This window comes from Monodelphis domestica, chromosome 7, assembly GCF_027887165.1.
Source record: "Monodelphis domestica isolate mMonDom1 chromosome 7, mMonDom1.pri, whole genome shotgun sequence".
Taxonomy (NCBI): Eukaryota; Metazoa; Chordata; class Mammalia; order Didelphimorphia; family Didelphidae; genus Monodelphis; species Monodelphis domestica.
In genome coordinates, this window is record NC_077233.1 from 171,345,389 (window position 1) to 171,362,377 (window position 16,989).

General features: G+C 42.4%; 1 protein-coding gene across 2 annotated transcripts in view; it reads left to right on the top strand.

Annotated features, from left to right (window-relative positions):
• Positions 1-16,307, top strand: part of TMEM8B (transmembrane protein 8B) — a 72,712-nt gene extending 56,405 nt beyond the window's left edge. For both annotated transcript variants that reach the window (XM_056806079.1, XM_007498791.3), the window contains 5 exons: positions 4,023-4,165; positions 4,749-4,927; positions 7,240-7,386; positions 8,368-8,484; positions 14,062-16,307. In XM_056806079.1, the coding sequence (XP_056662057.1) occupies positions 4,023-4,165; positions 4,749-4,927; positions 7,240-7,386; positions 8,368-8,484; positions 14,062-14,397 (922 nt within the window). In that variant the 3' untranslated portion in view covers positions 14,398-16,307. The remainder of the gene's footprint in view (positions 1-4,022; positions 4,166-4,748; positions 4,928-7,239; positions 7,387-8,367; positions 8,485-14,061) is intronic.
• Positions 16,308-16,989: the final 682 nt, after the last annotated feature.

The following is a 16,989-nucleotide window of genomic DNA, read 5'->3' on the forward strand; positions in this document are numbered from 1 at the left end:
AGTGAGCCTGGGAACAGACATACGGTGCAAAGGAAAGAGCACTGGCTTTGGGGGCTGGTAGGTAGCTCAGGGGATTGAGAGCATGCCCAGAGATGGGGATCCTGGGTTCAAATTTGACTTCAGATACTTCCTAGCTGTGTGACCCTGGCCAAGTCACTAAACCTCCATTGCTTAGTCCTCACCACTCTTCTGCCTTAGAACCAATATACAGTAAGGCAAGGGTTTTAAAAAAAGGAAAGGAAGAGCACTGGTTTTAGAGTCAGAAGATATGGGTTCAAATCCTGCCTCTGTTATTTACTTAGCTGTATGATTTTGGTAGAAGGCTCTGTAAAATGAAGGGGTTAGACTAAATGACCTTTAAGGTCACTTCCATCTCTTGAAGGTTGGTCTACACCTGCCTCTTCTTTGAGATTGCCTGCTCCTCCACTTTTTGAATGTTGTTAGCTGGATCACAAAGGGGGCACTGTTTTATTTTTTAACTCCCCACACTAGAGGCCAAATAGTCTACCTTGTGTTAAATCCAAATGAACATTTGTTGAATTTCACAGTTAGACCAGCTTTCTGATCCACTTAGAGGGCCCTTTCTAGGTACTGAAGGTGGAATTCTACACCTGGACTATATCCATAAATGACAGCTGTGTCATCTCTGAATGGCAAGGGGTTCCATCTCATTGACCAGCCACTGGAACAGTTCTTCCCAACCCAAAGACAACAAATTAAATTCATACATCCCTAAGGGGACGGCAAGACTGCCTTCACTCTGGCTTCTGGGCTTACCTCTACTTGCCAATATCCCTTTCCAAAGTCTGTCGGAGAAATTTCCTTGCACTCTCCCAATATTTCTGTCAATGATTAGTTTTGTAAGCATGCAATAAAGTGTTAGGTTTGACAAAAGCATTGATTTTCTCTAATCAACTTAGGGAATCTCCATGTCCCATCCTTCCTTGCTAACTACAACTGGTAAAGCCAGTTGAAAGGCATCTGGCTGGGGAAATGACTCCTAACTATAGTTTCTCTATCCCCTTTCTTCTTTTGTTTACTATGCATTGCCATGCACCTGCTATGGAGAGTCATAGATGTCAGGATAGGGTGGCTTCCCTTTTTCCTGTAGAGGATTAAATCTGTTTTCCTTGGCTTTCCTTAAAAACAAGAGCAAGAAGTGGGTTTGATCAACTAACCACTTTTCTTTATCTGCAGGCTCCACCCACCCAGCCTGCTGAATTTGGTGCAGGGAATTTTCTTCCTTATACTCTGAAATCATGTTGAACCCCATCCCCTTCTTGTCAAGGATGCTATCAAGACAGAAATTTCTTCTTCTTGACCCGAAGGTAACAGTAGATCATCAATAAACTTTCCAACTTTTCTTCAACTGTGGGGCTATTGTCTACACAGTTTATAGGGTATTCCTGAGTGTCAATTAGAACTAGACCTTCCCTTTGAAAGTAAGGCTTCATAATATCAACATGAACACCCTTCCAAATTCCTATATCAGATGGTTTGAGATGGATACAAGGTCCACAGGCTTTCTTAGTGTGGTTCTTTGGATGAGATGCTCCCTCTTTCCCAGAATGAGACTTTTTGCAAGAGAAAAAGATTTTGGACTTGGAGCTAAGGGTTCAAATACCAGTTCCGAAAAGTATTAGCTGTGTGACTGTGGGCAAGTCATTGAACCTTTTAGGTTTGGTTTCCTCTTCTGTGAAATGGAGACCATAATACTTGGACTACTTACCTCAAGGGGTTTTTGTGTGAAAAGTGCTTTGCAAACTCTCAAGGGCTATACAAAAATTGAATTGCTATTCTTCTTCTATTTCTTGCTTTACTATAAGTCATTTTCTAGCAGCATGAGTTTATTGCACCTGGACCCTTGGCTAGAACATAATTCTTTCCATGTAACAGTGGTTTCCAGTGCCTGAGCAGGTGCCATGGTGCCATAGATGATGGATACTAGGGAGCATAGTTGCACTGGTGCACTATTGTTGGTTTATTGTTCACCTTAACACCTTTGTTTTTTGAGGGGACACCTGGGGCCTCATGAGATTATTAAATAGGAAGAAACAATTCTTGGCCCAAGACCAGTTCCTATGCTCCTAAACTTGGCCCACCTCCTCTTGTGATCCACTCTTAACACCCTTCCACCCAGTTTCCTATGTATCTCCCTTGTGGAGAGGGGGGACCCAGTTTTCTACATCTTTCCTTTTTTTAAAAAAAAAAAACAACTGTCTCTGAAATCAGTCTAAGGCTCTTTTTAAGGCTTCTTACTGTTTCTCCTTTTTTCTCTCATCTTTCTCAACAAGGACAAGAAGACAGATAAGAATTTTAAATGACAAACAAAAGGAAGAGGTACAATGCTAATTCAGTTCCTAAGGTTTATAGGACTGGGTGGTCCAGTTATTCAGTGAAACAGAAGTGATGGTTTGAAGTTTGTAGCCCTCTTCTCTGATTCAGCTCTTGTGTTTTGCCTCTGGAGTCAGCCTCACCTAAATCCTGTTTGAGTTGGTGCTGGCCCAAGTTAATCAAGCTCTTTGCTTAAGGATTGGAGCGGATGCTAGCTCTCCGGTAGGGTTCTCACCTCTTCCTGGAGGTCTCTTTGGCTTGGCCCCTAGAGGAGGAAGGCTCTTTTCTATTTGGCCCTAAATCTTCCTCTCCTGGGCTTCATTCCATCTAGTCCAATTAGTCACCTCCTTCCCCCTTCCTGGAAGACTTGTTGGCTCCAGGCCTTTGGAATTCCTACCTTTACTCTAAAACACTTCTCTTACTTCATTGTCAATTCAACCAACATTTATCAAGATGCCACCAAGGGTCATCACGTGGGCACTGTAATAGGTGATGGGGCTACAAAGGGAAAAACTGAGATAGTCTCTACCATCAAGGAGGTTTATGATCAGCTACATTCTCTATCCTGTTGTTTCCTTGAAGCATACTCTCCAACTGGTTGCTAAGGTTCTACCTTTGGCTTCTTCATCTATGATGCTAGCCTCGCATCTGGGCTGGCTTCTCTGTCAGTCATGTCTTTTCCACTGTGGGTCTGGCCCTGTCATCTCTAGAGTTCATTGGATGACTTTAGCTGGCTCTAGCGTCCAGAAGCGGATTGCCATTTCTCTTCCTTTTTCAAAGCCCATGTCTCTTGCTGTGCCTCCCACTAAGTTCCTGTTTCCTGTTTAAAGAACATTCTTAATTCTCATTTAATTTGCAGAGTAGAGAAAGAGTCAGAGGTGTCCTTTGGAAGGGAGGGTTAATTGGACGCCCAGGAATGATCAGGATGGTCAGGACCAGTGGGCCCGTTGTGCTATTCAGTTTGAAGGAAGCAGATATGCTCATATTGACAACCAGGATATTTGGGATGATGGTGGATCTAGTATGAAGGATACAGGGGACCAGAAAAATGGACCATTACACCATGGACTCTGTGTAATAGTCATATTAATGGTTGGGAATATCTGGCATGAGGGTGAGTATGCCTAGACAAGGGTCACTGGGGTGATAGTCACATATTGTGTGTCCAGTGGGCTCGTTACACAACCACAGGATCAGAACATCGAAGAACTGGAAGGGAATTCAGAGGTCATCTAGTCAGTCGTGTCTGAATGAGAATCTTCCCTACCACACATCCCCAAGTAGCCATTTGGTATTTCTTTAGCGACCTCCAGTGAGGGCAAACCCACTCCCTCCCAAAGCAGTCCATTCCCCTCTTGGATAAATGTAATTATTAAGAATCTTTTCCTTAAGTCAAATCCAAATTTGCTTCTTTGCTGCTCCTACCCACTGCTCCTAATTCTGACCTTGGGGGTCAAGGAAATCCATTTAGTTCCTTTTTCCCCTTTGGTATCCTTTCAAATATTCACATGCTTAAGGGGAGGACAGAGGGGACCAAGTGTGCAGGATAGTATAGGCAGGGTGTCAGTCTGATATATCCAGAGTGAGGGTCAGCTTGCCCAGAGTAATGGCGAGATATCTAGCCTGTGTGACAGGATGTCTAGGGCAAGGATCAGAATTGCCCAGTATGAATAATAGTGTGTCTACAGGTTCGAACGCTGTAAGAACATCACTGCTGAGGTCCGTCTCCGGACCTTTCTGTCTCCATGCATTGATGACTGTGGTCCATATGGTCAGTGCAAACTGCTGAGGACACATAATTACCTGTATGCAGCTTGTGAGTGCAAGGCTGGTAAGTGAGGAAACTGGGGAAAAGGGCATGGGATGGAGGGTCCAGGAAGATTTGGGGAGCCATGGGTAGGAACTAAAGAGCCTTGGGTTCACAAGGCAGGAACTGAGGACAGGTGAGAAGAATGAGATTTAGTAAGAAGGGACTATATGGGCAAGGCCACTGGGAAGGAGGAGGGAAGACCAGATGGTCAAATTAACTAAAATCATTTAGGTGTAAGCCAAAGGCTTTAAATTCTGAACGGGAGGAAAAAATGAAAGGCCAGTGAAGGGGGCATCAGAAGAGAAGGCAGAGTATGAGAGGAGGAATAGGATTTGGAGTCAAAAGCACCTCAAAGATCATCTAGTCCAATTCCATTTTTCAGAGAAAGGGATTGGGGTACAGAAAATTCAAGGGGCAAAAAGCAGTGCCTGAGAAGAGGCAAGGTCATAAGAATATGATCTTCTTTCTCAAACTCTAAATTGAGAGGATGGGGGTGAAGAAATTCATATGGGAGAAGGAACTCATAAAGAACATGAATTCTGAACCCCTGTTCTTAGTGACTCTCCCTGTACTGAGCACTGAACATGCCCCGGATCCCTCCTAGGTTGGCGTGGCTGGGGCTGCACAGACAGTGCAGATGCTCTCACTTATGGATTCCAACTTTTGTCCACACTGCTACTCTGTCTGAGCAACCTCATGTTTTTGCCACCTGTGGTTGTGGCTGTCCGAAGTCGATACGTGCTAGAGGCTGCAGTCTACACCTTTACCATGTTCTTCTCCACGGTAAGTGGTATTGGGAAATGCCTTGGTCTTACTTTCGCTGTGATCTTCAATATGGTGTGCTTGGTGTTTTTGTGTGAGTGTTATGTACACAAATACATTCATGCATGTGTGTACAAGTATACACATGCACGTTCACTTAACAATACACGTCCACACAGGTGTGTGTCTATGCACACATAAATATGTATACACACATGTATTTGGATATAGGCATGTATGTGCACATATGTGTGTGTATAGATATATAATCAGGTAAGGGCATTTATGTATATATGTATATATAAAAATACCCATATATTCTTGTACTACCTCTACTGTATTTTTGTATCTATGTGTAGTTATACATAAATATAATATAATTACTCTGTTCTTAGCTTCAGTACAGAGCATTTGAGCTGCACCTTATCATTATCAAGATATAAGTAGCATTGAAAAAGAGAGACTGAGGCAGGAGCTGAAGGAAGGATTAGAAACAAGAAATACTGGCAAGCAGAATGACTAGTAAGTAACATCCTAGTTAGAGAGTGGACCAGAGGGCTACCTAAGTATAGGTAAGAGTTGTGGGATTTCTCAGAGTAAGAGGATCTAGAACCTTAGGCAAGTATAAAACCTAGGAGCCCTACCTCCATTAGTCCCTTTCTTCCACTCATTTCTTCTGTTAGAACCAATCCCAAGCCCTTGGTCTTAATTAGACTCCCTCTATGACTGTGTGATGATAACGGGGTTCTGAGAGGACACATGTATCATCTCCCTGTATTAGAATATATAGTTTATCCTTCTAAATCCCTTAGGATTGTTCACTCATGTCTACTTTTTTGTTTCTTTTAATACCTGTGTTTATGTTTCAGAATTTCTATGTAGCTTCTGGTCTTTTCATCAGGAATGCTTGGAATTAAAAGCTCTTTCATTAAAAGTTTCCATTTTTTTTCCTGTATATGATTATGTTCAGTTTTCCTGGGTTTTCTTCAGTTTTCCTAATTTTGGTTATAAGCCTATATCATTTGCCTTCTGGAATATCATATTCCAAGCTCCTTACTCTTCTTCTTTTTTTTTTTTTTGTGTGGAGGCTGTTAAATCTGTGTGATTCTGACTGTGGCTCTTCCATTCTTGAATTCTTTCTTTCTGGCTGCTTACATAATTTTTAAAATTAGCTGCTGAAGCTCTGGATTTTGGCTACAATATTCCTAGAAATGTTCATTTTGGAGTTTCTTGTAGGAAGTAATTGGTGGATTCTTTTTATTTTCACTTTATTGTTTGGTTCTAGGAGATCTGGGCGGTTCTCTTTTATGATTTCTTGAAATATTATGTTTAATCTCTTTTGGGGGGATTATAGTTATGATTTTAAAATCATCTCTCATTGATCTGCTTTCTCAGTCAATTGTTTTTGCTTTTTTTAAAAAAGTCTTTTGAATTTGCTTTAATAGTTTTCATTGTCTCATGTAGTTCATTGGCTTCTGTTTGGTTCATTCTAATTTTGAGGGCGCTTGCTGCTTAGCTAATGTTTTGTGCCTCTTGTGCCAAATTGTTAATTACCTTTTAAATCTTTCTTGTATAGCTCTCATTTCTTTACCATTTTTCCTGTAGTTTTCTTTATTAAATTAAAAAAAATTAAACTATTTAAAACTTTCCCCTCATTTCTTCTAGTAACTTTAATTGAATTTGTGTACCCAAGTTATGCTTTTCTTTGAAGCAAAATAAATAGGGGCATCTAGATGGCACAGTGGCTAGAGTGCCAGGCTTGGAGTTGGGAGGACCTGGGTTCAAATTTGGTCCCAGATACTTCCAAGCTATGTGACCCTGGGCAAGTCACTTAATCCTAATTGCTTAGCTTTTACCACTCTTCTGCTTTAGTTACCAAGACAGAAAGTAAGGATTGAAAAAACAACAGCATATGTCTGCTCTTCTACCTTGTAACTGATATTTAGTATCAGTTCTAAGACATAAGATAAGAGTTTAAACAAAGTGGGGAATCACTATGTGACTCAGTGGATAGAGAGCCAAGTCTGGAAGTTCTGGGTTTGATTGTGGCCTCAGACACTTCCAATTGTGTGACTTTGGGCAAGTCACTTGACCCCAATTGCCTAACCCTTACTGCTTTGCTGCCTTGGGATGATACTTAGAATAGATTCTAAGATAGAAATACAATTAAATATAGATGATGTATTTTTTTTTCTAAGTCAATATGAGGATCACTCATAGGGACCCTCTTGAACTCTTTAGTAGTCTCCATTTCTATTACAATTTGACATAATTTATCTGGGATCTAGGCTTAAAATTTGCTCATATCAGTGACTTCTGACCTCTGTCTGCAGTTCTACCATGCATGTGACCAGCCAGGCATTGTGGTTTTCTGCATCATGGACTATGATGTTCTGCAGTTCTGTGACTTCCTGGGTTCCCTCATGTCTGTGTGGGTCACGGTCATCGCCATGGCCCGTCTGCAGCCAGTGGTCAAGCAGGTAAGTCTCCTACTGATTCTAGGGAGGAGTGAGTCAACTCTAAGCAGAGGACTAGTTCCAACCTGTCTCTGAAATCTATTTACCATTTGTAATGACTGATTTCTAAATGAGGATGCCCAGGATGCAGACATTATACTGATGACCAGGTCACTACAATGTGACCATAGAATTTGAACAGGGTAAGACCTGTTTCCTGCAGAGTCAGGATGCTCTCAAGCCCAGGACCTCCAGGCTTGGCTCTCTATTCACGGAGCCACCTTTGACAATTGGAGAGGTCACGGTCAAGCTGGAGGTCACTCAGGGCTCTGACTATTTACAGACGGTGGCTTACTGCTATGAGTTCATTTGGGTACATCCCACCCTCCCTCATGGCTAAGTCAACAGTCTTCATGCCTTTCCTTGTCCCTCATTCCTCCCCTTCCTCTCCACTTAAAAGTGCCATCCCCATGTAGGCAGCTGGGTGAAATGGTGTTCAGAACACTGGACTTGGAGTTAGTAAGATCTCCCTGAGTGCAAATCCAGCCTCAGACACTTACTAGCTGTGTGGCTCTGGTAAAGTCAAGTAACTTCTTTTTGCCTCAGTTTTCTCATTTATAAAATAGGATTAATAATAGTACCGATTTCCCAGGATTGTTGTGAGAATAAAATGAGATAATATTTGTGAGGTGCTTTGTAAATATTAAAGCAAAATGTAATAGTTATCATTATTGTCACCTCCTTAAATAGTGCCCTTACTCCTTTGTCTAGTTTCCCATACCTCTCTCTTCATCCCAAGCCTCTGACTCTGACCTCAGTGATTTTTTTCCTTTCTTGGTCTTTATTTCTATCTGTTCCTATTCCCAGTTCCCCTCTGTCCCTAGGGCTTTTAGCCTTCACCCTTAGCACTCATCCAACCTTACTTCCAAGGTCTCTTTCTCTCAGGACTCCAAACCTTTCCAACCCTCTGACTCTAACCTTATCTTTATTCCTTCTTCTTCTCAGGTTCTGTACCTTCTTGGGGCCATGTTATTGTCTATGGCTCTGCAACTTGACCGGCATGGCCTCTGGAACCTTCTTGGACCCAGTCTTTTTGCCCTTGGGATCCTGGCTACAGCATGGGTAAGGAGGTCAAAGGGGAAGGGCCATCCTGGGCTGGTGAGGGTCAGCCACATCATGAGTAAGGCAAGTCAAGGGGTGGGGATGCTGTGGCTATGTCACGGGCAAGAGTAGGGGAAGGGGAGGGGAAGATGGTCCTTGGTATCTTCTGAATAAGAGGACCATTCTATAACAATTCTTCCCCTTTTAAGTGATGCTCTATTACCATAGATGTAGGGTTATAGATTTTCCTTTTTTGGAATCCTTTCTATATGGGATTTTATGTCCATGTCCTCACCCTATATCTGTTCCTACCCTAAATCCACATTTTTATCTTCATCCTTGATCTGTGTTCTTGTCTCTATCCCATCTCTACCTTTCCATCTAATGTCTCTATCCATGTCCATTCCCCAAATCTTACCCATATCTCATTCATGGCCTCAACCTCTGTCCATAACTTGGCCTTGTTGTCCATGTCAGTATTACCTGACTGGGTAAGGTTCCAATTACAGGTTCCAATTGCATGTGTGTCCTCGGGCTCTGTAGCCCAACAGATCTGTGACAGTGGCTCTGAGAAACTTATTTTCAGGTCAGGCACAACTTAATCTCCTTACTTTCTTGTCACCCTTGGGTAATTTTGTCTTGCCACGAATTTTCCTCTATCCAAGAGGAGCTCCCAGATCTAATCTGTCCTTTCCCCACTTCCCCTAAAGCAAACATAATCCTCTTAAATTTTCTCAGCATTTGTATTTGATGGTAACTGCAAAGGAGTTGACACAAGACAAGCAGAGGGGGTAAAATATTTTAAAGGATCCAAAGTCACAGTACAGTCTTTTAAGGTGAGTGATCCTGGCTCTTGGATGGATCACAAAGATCATTTGTCTTTGTCTTATTCTACTCTGGCTCCCATTCTATTCTTATTTTGGTCAATCTCTTAACCTCTGGGGTTGGATTCTCTTTAGCAGAAATTAGTTCTCTTAAGATTCCTCTTTAGCACTGGAAATCCTGACTTTGAGGGGGCTAAGCCTCTTTTTGTTCTTCAAGAAGAGCTTGTCTGCTTCTCTTATTTTTGGTGACTTCTAGAATGTTCTACTAGTAGTTGTTCTAGTAGATCACAGGGCAAACCAGGTACCAATGCTTTACTTTATAGGGATATTGGGAATGGGATTGCATAAATCCAGGCTAGACACCTTCACCACTCAATTCTCTTCCTTCCTTCCTTCCTTCCTTCCTTCCTTCCTTCCTTCCTTCCTTCCTTCCTTCCTTCCTTCCTTCCTTCCTTCCTTCCTTCCTTCCTTCCTTCCTTCCTTCCTTCCTTCCTTCCTTCCTTCCTTCCTTCCTTCCTTCCTTCCTTCCTTTTTTTCTTCTTTCCTTCTTTCCTTCCTTCCTTTCTTCTTCTCCTTCTCCTTCTCCTTCTCCTTCTCCTTCTCCTTCTCCTTCTCCTTCTCCTTCTCCTTCTCCTTCTCCTTCTTCCTCTTCCTCCTATTCTGTCCTCTTTCTCCTCCTCTTTCTTCTCTTCCTTAATTTCCTGCTCTTTTTCCTCAGCCTTTTTCCTCATTTTAATTCACAAGCAATTTTATACACCTCTATTTTTCATATCCATGAATAGACAGTTCTATATTTATACTCGAATTGAATTTCCTTTGTTTTATCTGCATTCCCAAAAGTTGAAATTGTAATTGTGATTTTGGATAAAGAAGAAGTCATAATAGATAGTACCAACAGAGACAAACAGGGTCTATAATCTATTTACAGGTTGCATAGAAAATGAAACCTACTTTAGAAGGCTGGGTAAAGAATACACTCTTTTTGGTTTGATTTTAAATTAGATTTTGTTAATTCAGTTAGCAAAAATTTGCCTTCTCTCCCTCCTTCCCCCAGAGAAATACACTTTGTAAACATTGAAGTCCTAGATAAATATGAATTATGAATGTTATTATTAATTCAAGTTTTTTTAATCAGAGCACACCGAGTGATTTCTGCTTGCTACATTCATTTTTTTGAACTGATCAGATGGATGAAACCTTCACCCAGTTCATCTTGACTTAAAAGATCTATTTTCTATTTCCTGTCTCTCTCTGATTCCTTGGTTCTCAAACCCTTGACTTACCCTTGTTTTCCTCACTGATTCCTGCTACCTCCTTGGCCTTTGTATTGATTTCTTGGGTCTTTGCCTTATACCTAACTAATCAGTCATTGGATCTTAACTAACGTTCCCTGTAAAGTCACTATAACCTTGATGTGGTTGAAGCTCCAGTGGATCTTCCTTAATTTAACCTTAATTATTGTTAAGAATCAAAATGATAACCCACATCTCTATTTCTGGTTTTCCCCAACAACTCTACTTGATATTTCACACATGAGGAAAATCATACTCGGTGTTTGTGATTTCCTGAAGCACTATGGCCAAATAAACATCTTTATACCCAAAATAGATGTGCTGGCCAATAAATTGCAGAGTAGGGAGACCTTCAGAGACTCATCCTCCATGAAGCCCCAATTATTTATTACTTCATCAGAAGAAGAGAGGAAAGAAGGAATGGGTGGGGGCTTCTTGCATAGGCAGGAAAGTCTTTTGGGATTGCTTTGATGAGTAATTCTCTTGAACATTTATTTTACTTCCTATTCATGTTTCCTCTTGGTCTCATATAGTGATTCCTCAAATTCTTTTTGGATCCCTGCATTTTTTAACTTATCCCATTTATTGTCCCTCATTGCTTGCTCTCCAGTGTTGTCATGTTTTCCTTGAGGCTCCACATTCACTTAAAGCAAACCAGTGACACAGCTCACACTCAGTTCCTTCTTCTTCAGATGAAAGTCCACAGGAGAGAGTAGAATCGCCATTTTTTAATTTTGTTGATTGAGTCAGAATTCTTTGTAGTTGATGTCCTAATTTTTTTTAATAACTCTTAATTTCTGTTTTAGATCAATCAATACTAGGTATTGGTTCCAAGGCAGAAGAGCAGTAAGGGCTAGGCAATGGAGGTTAAGTGACTTGCCCAGGATCACACAACTAGGAAGTATCTGAGGCCAGATTTGAACCTTTCCATCTCTAGGCCTGGTGTCAATCCACTGAGCCACCTAGCTGACCCCATATTTGTGTCCTGTTGAGATGATTGCAATTGACTTCCAGCAGCATTTGTCAGCCAGCATAGAAAGTTTTCCTTTTTCACATGTGAAATCAGAATATCCCCCCATGAGATATATACCAATCCAACCCTTCCTACATATATGGTTCTGCTGTACCTCATTTATTCAGGACAACTTTTCTGGTCTTAGTGCTCAGATTGAGTTCTTTACTATCTTTTGGGACAGGCACCCCTGCCACCCCAAGTGATGCCACCTAAAGATAGGTGGCTCCTCTACCCAGGTCCCCAAAGCCATTTACCTCAGGTGACTTTTGCTCCCTCCATAATAGGAATCCAGCAGGAGGCAGACTTCTCTTCCAAATTTCATATCCTTGGGATCAGAACCTCTCCTCTTTGGTATTCTTGCTCTTCCACCATTAAGATTCTACCAGGAGGGGGCAGTTAGGTGGCTTAGTGGAGACAGGCTCCTGGAGACAGGAGGTCCCTGCTTCAAATTTGGCTTCAGACACTTTCTAGCAGTGGGCAAGTCACTTCACCCCAATTACCTAGCCTTTATCACTCTTTTGCCTTGGAACCGATCCTTATTATCGATTCTAAAACAGAAGGTCAGGGTTTAAGCAAAACCAAAAAAATTCCCACCAGGAAGCCATTCAAATACCCATGCAATCTGCTCTAGAATCTGAATCCTGGGTACCTGCTTCTGCCACTTACAACCTGAGTGACTTTCAATTACTTTCTCTGTACCTCTTTTGAAAATCGAGCAGAATGGATTAGATAGACCAAGAGGTTGTCACTTCCAGCTCTAAACATGATCTTCAGCTAGGTGTGGCTCACGCACCATCCAATCTTATGTTAGATTGCTATAGGTTCAAAAATATCTTTTCTTCACTATCTTCCACCCCCCCATTCTACATCATCTTTAAGCTGGACACTTCTGTGTTTCACCTCTTCCAGTCTCTCATAACCCCACCTTCTCCCTTTCTCTAGATCTTAACCTAAGGTCCATGAACTTATTAAAAAAATTTTTTTATTACTGTATTTCAATATAATTTTTGTTGTTTAGTCATTTTTCAGTGACCTCATTTTGGATTTTCCTGGTAGAGATACTGTAATGGTGGGCCATTTTCTTCTCCAGTTCATTTTCTGATGGGGAAACTGAGGCAAGTAAGGTTAGGTGACTTGCCTAGGGTCATGCAGCTTGTAAGTATCTGAGGCCAGATTTGAACTCAGAAAGATGAATCTTCCTGACTCCTGGTCCAGCACTTCATCTATTGAGCTATCTAGCTGCCTCTCAGTACAATTAGTTTCCTCTATAACTCTGTATTTTATTTTATGCATTTAAAGACATTATTTTCAGAAGGAGTCCATAGACTTCACTAGATTCTGCCCCCAAATCCATAACACCAAAAAGTTCAAGAGCCACTTCTCTAGAAGGTATGCATGTCCATGTAGAAACTGTTCCTTTAGCCTTGATCAGCTTCCCATCATTTGTGTGAGGCCATATGTAGTGCTCTCTGCAGACCCTGCTACCCATTTCCTGGTCCACAATTGCCTCCTCATAGGAACAAAGATTTAGAGCCTCAAGGATCTTACAAGCTATCAAGTCCAACCCCTTTACTTTAGAGATGAGGAAACCAGGATACTGAGGTGTTAAGTTATCTCTTCAGGGTCACATAGCTAGTGTTTGAGGCAGGCTTTGGACAGAGGTCTTCCTGACTCCTAGTTTATTCCTTTCTGCAATGTATCACTTCATTTCCTCTATCTTATTTGTCTTTTCTCCATCTATGTCCTCTCCTAAGACAATTTGTAGTATCTACATTAGACACGTCTACTCTTGTCCCAGTCCTCCCTACCCTTTACCTGCCGATTATTGCTTCTGTTTCCCCCAAACTCACACGTTACACAAAGATAAATTCAGAATGGGTGAATGACTTGAATATAAAGAAGGAAACTATAAGTAAATTAGGTGAACATTGAATAGTATACCTGTCAGATCTATGGGAAAGGAAAGATTTTAAGAACAAGCAAGAGATAGAAAATATTATAAAATGTAAAATTATCAATTTTGATTACAGTAAATTAAAAAGGTTTTATACAAACAAAACCAATGCAACCAAAATTAGAAAGGGAGTCACAAATTGGGAAAAAATCTTTATAACAAAAACCTCTGACAAAGGTCTAATTACTCAAATTTATAAGGAGCTAAATCAATTGTACGAAAAAATAACCCATTCCCCAATTGATAAATAGGCAAGGGACATGAATAGGCAATTTTCAGATAAAGAAATCAAAACTATCAATAAGCACATGAAAAAGTGTTCTAGATATTGCCATTCCTACTGTAGTCTCTCTTCCCTGACCTCCTGCTCCTTGCTGGTGTCCTCTGACTATGCATGGTCTCCACCACTGTTGCCCTGTCTTATCTCTCCTTGGCCATACTCACTCATTGCCAACCCCACCTTGTGCCCCTCCCACTCCTCGTGATTCCTGACTCCCGACTCTCTTCCCCCAGACGGTGCGTAGCGTCCGCCGCAGACACTGTTACCCACCCACATGGCGTCGCTGGTTGTTCTACCTATGCCCGGGCAGCCTCATTGCTGGCAGCGCCGTTCTGCTCTATGCCTTTGTGGAGACAAGGGACAATTACTTCTACATCCACAGCATCTGGCACATGCTCATTGCAGGCAGTGTGGGCTTTCTGCTGCCCCCGAGAGCCAAATCTGATGGCAAAGTGCCGCCCCTGTCCAGGCCCCGGGGATGTGGCTACCAGCTATGCATCAATGAGCAGGAGGAGTTGGGCTTGGTGGGCTCAGGTGGCACTTCTATCAACAGCATTTGTGCCAGTTGATGACCCATCCCCAGGCATAAAATCCTTCCTGGGGACATTGGGTTCACCCTGGAACACTAACTTTTCTTTGGGGACCTGAAGCCTTTCTTGAGAATATGGAGCCCATCCTAACCTGGGGACCCAGAACCCTCTTCGTGGACACATGTGGCTTTGGGGATACAGAACTCTCCTTGGGACACGGAGTTTATCCTTGGGACATCGGACTCATCTCGGGGTACCCACTCTTCCCTATGGATGAGGTGCCCAAAGACCCCAGAAATATGGACCTTTCCAGCAACTGCGGCCATCTATTGCTTCCTCCAGGATTCCTGACTCAGTTGCACAGTGTCTCACCCTTTGAGTGGATATGAAATATATATGGGGTGGGGGAAGATTTGAGGTGGAGTGGGCTAGACCTGGAGTGGGCCATGGTGTATTGCCAATGAAATGTGTGCCAGCTCTTCCTTTAGCCATACTTTTTTTGGAGAGGCAGTGATAGACCAAGGTTGGGGGTCAGAAGATAGAATGTGGATTAAGAGGCAGAGTTCAAGGGGCACCTTTGCTTCCTTGGACCTGCCAAATGTTCTTTGAAGATAGGTTCCTGTGGCTAAAGGGCCCATCACAAAAACTAGGCATCCCTTTGGGAAGACAAAGCAAAGGAAGCTCCTCCTCACCCCCACTACACTCAAGAGACCAATAACCACGAGCACTTCTGGTTACTGGCTCTCGGGCATAATGGAGATGGTGCCCACTAAATGGATGGGTACAAAAATGGTGGCATAGGGATGGGTGAGTGGCCACCTGATTGCCCTTGGATAGGACGAGTTTATAAAATCCCCAAAGGTGTGGAGATGGAGAGACAGGGAACTTGTTAATTCAAACTCTAGACCTTGGAATAAGGCAGAGCACCTCTTTAGGATTCAAAAGAGAGGTAGGTTTAGGAAAGGAAGCTGATGTAGCATGGGCAGGTAGGTGGCTAAGTGGGTAGAGCTCTGGGCCTGGAGTCAGGAAGACCTGAGTTCAAATTCAGCCTCAGATACTTCCTAGCTGTGTGACCCTGGGCAAGTCACTTAACCCCAATGGCCTAGCCCTTGACACTCTTCTGTCTTAGAATTGATACTAAAACAGAAGATAAGGGTTAAAAAAAAAAGAAAGACATAGTCAAGACTGAAAACCTAAATTTGCATAAGGATGGTTTGGATAAATCCTTCAATGTTACATCCTTAATGGGGCAGTCAAAGGAGTTTGGAGATGCCACTCATCTGGGAGATGACATCAAAGAGAATGCCTGGCCTTCCCCAAGATTCCCCTACATTTCTTCACCAGAGACAAAATCCTGAGTGGGGACCAAAGGTAGACCCAGAGCACTGAATTGTGGCTTTGTTATTTTTTTTGAAGACTTTGGTCTCTGATTCTGCTCAGCAGTGACACTTTATCACACAGGACCACATTCTTTCCAGGGTACTAGATTAAGCATTTACTCACTGACACAAGCCTTGACATTTTCAGCTTTGGCTCAAGTGCCAGAGCATCCTTTACTTGTAGAATCCAGGAAATTCTCACCTACCCTAATTTTCAACTGCCCTCACTGGGAGCTACCACTAGGAGGATCTTGGTTTCTAAAACTTGGCCCTTTTCCCTAGGATCAGAGGTTCTGAGTTGAAAGTGACCTTATTTTATAGATGGGAAAAACTGAGGCCTAGTGAAGTGACTTAACCAAGGGAATAAGTGAGGAAGCCAAGTTTTGAAACTTCTGCTTTCATATCCTTTCCATTGAACCCAACTGCCTCCTCAAGATACCCACAATAATCTGAATTTTTGAAAGTCTTTACTGCTAGAAAAAAAATTAGGGTTTGTAAGAAAAAAGTGAAAATGGGGGAGATATAGATGCAGAACTTCAAAGGTAACAAATGAAAAGATGTCTCTGGTTACGTGTTTGGATTGCTCTCGCTTGTCCTCGGTCTAAATCCAGTTCTCCTGGGATTCCAAATGGGACCTCTGATACTCCTTATTTGAGTTGGAGGGGTTGTCCTTGCCTCCCCTTCTCTTCTGGAAGAAGGAATTTCCCCAGAATTCCCAAGCCCTAACCCACTGATAGGTGGAATTGTTGCCAAGGGTGTCACTCGTGCCTGGAAGGGAGAGAACCTAATGAATGTCCCTGAATCTCAGAATTTCAGAATGGAAAGCGACCCCAGCAGCCATCTGGTCCAAAAATCCCCTCTCCAACATGCCCAACAAGTCCAGCCTTGGCCTGAAGATCTCCAATGCGGGAGACCCCATGCCCTCTCTGGATGGCACTATTGGTACATCCAACCCAAACTGGATTTTTTGAAACTTTCATCCATGGCTTGTACTTCTGGCCACTGTGGCCAAACAGACCAAGTCTAATCCCATTTCCATGTCTTCTTGTGGTCCAACTGGAAGCCTCTTAAAGAGTCCCCTTTGCTCAAGGAATATTCTGAAATATCCTGGCATGTGCCCACAGACACGTTCCAGAACCTCAACTGCACATTCCAGGACTTTTTGGGACACAGGTATAAACACCCTTAGGAGCCTGTGAACACTCCTAGGTCTAGCCGTAGGTGATGTGCTCATATACACACATGTGCACAC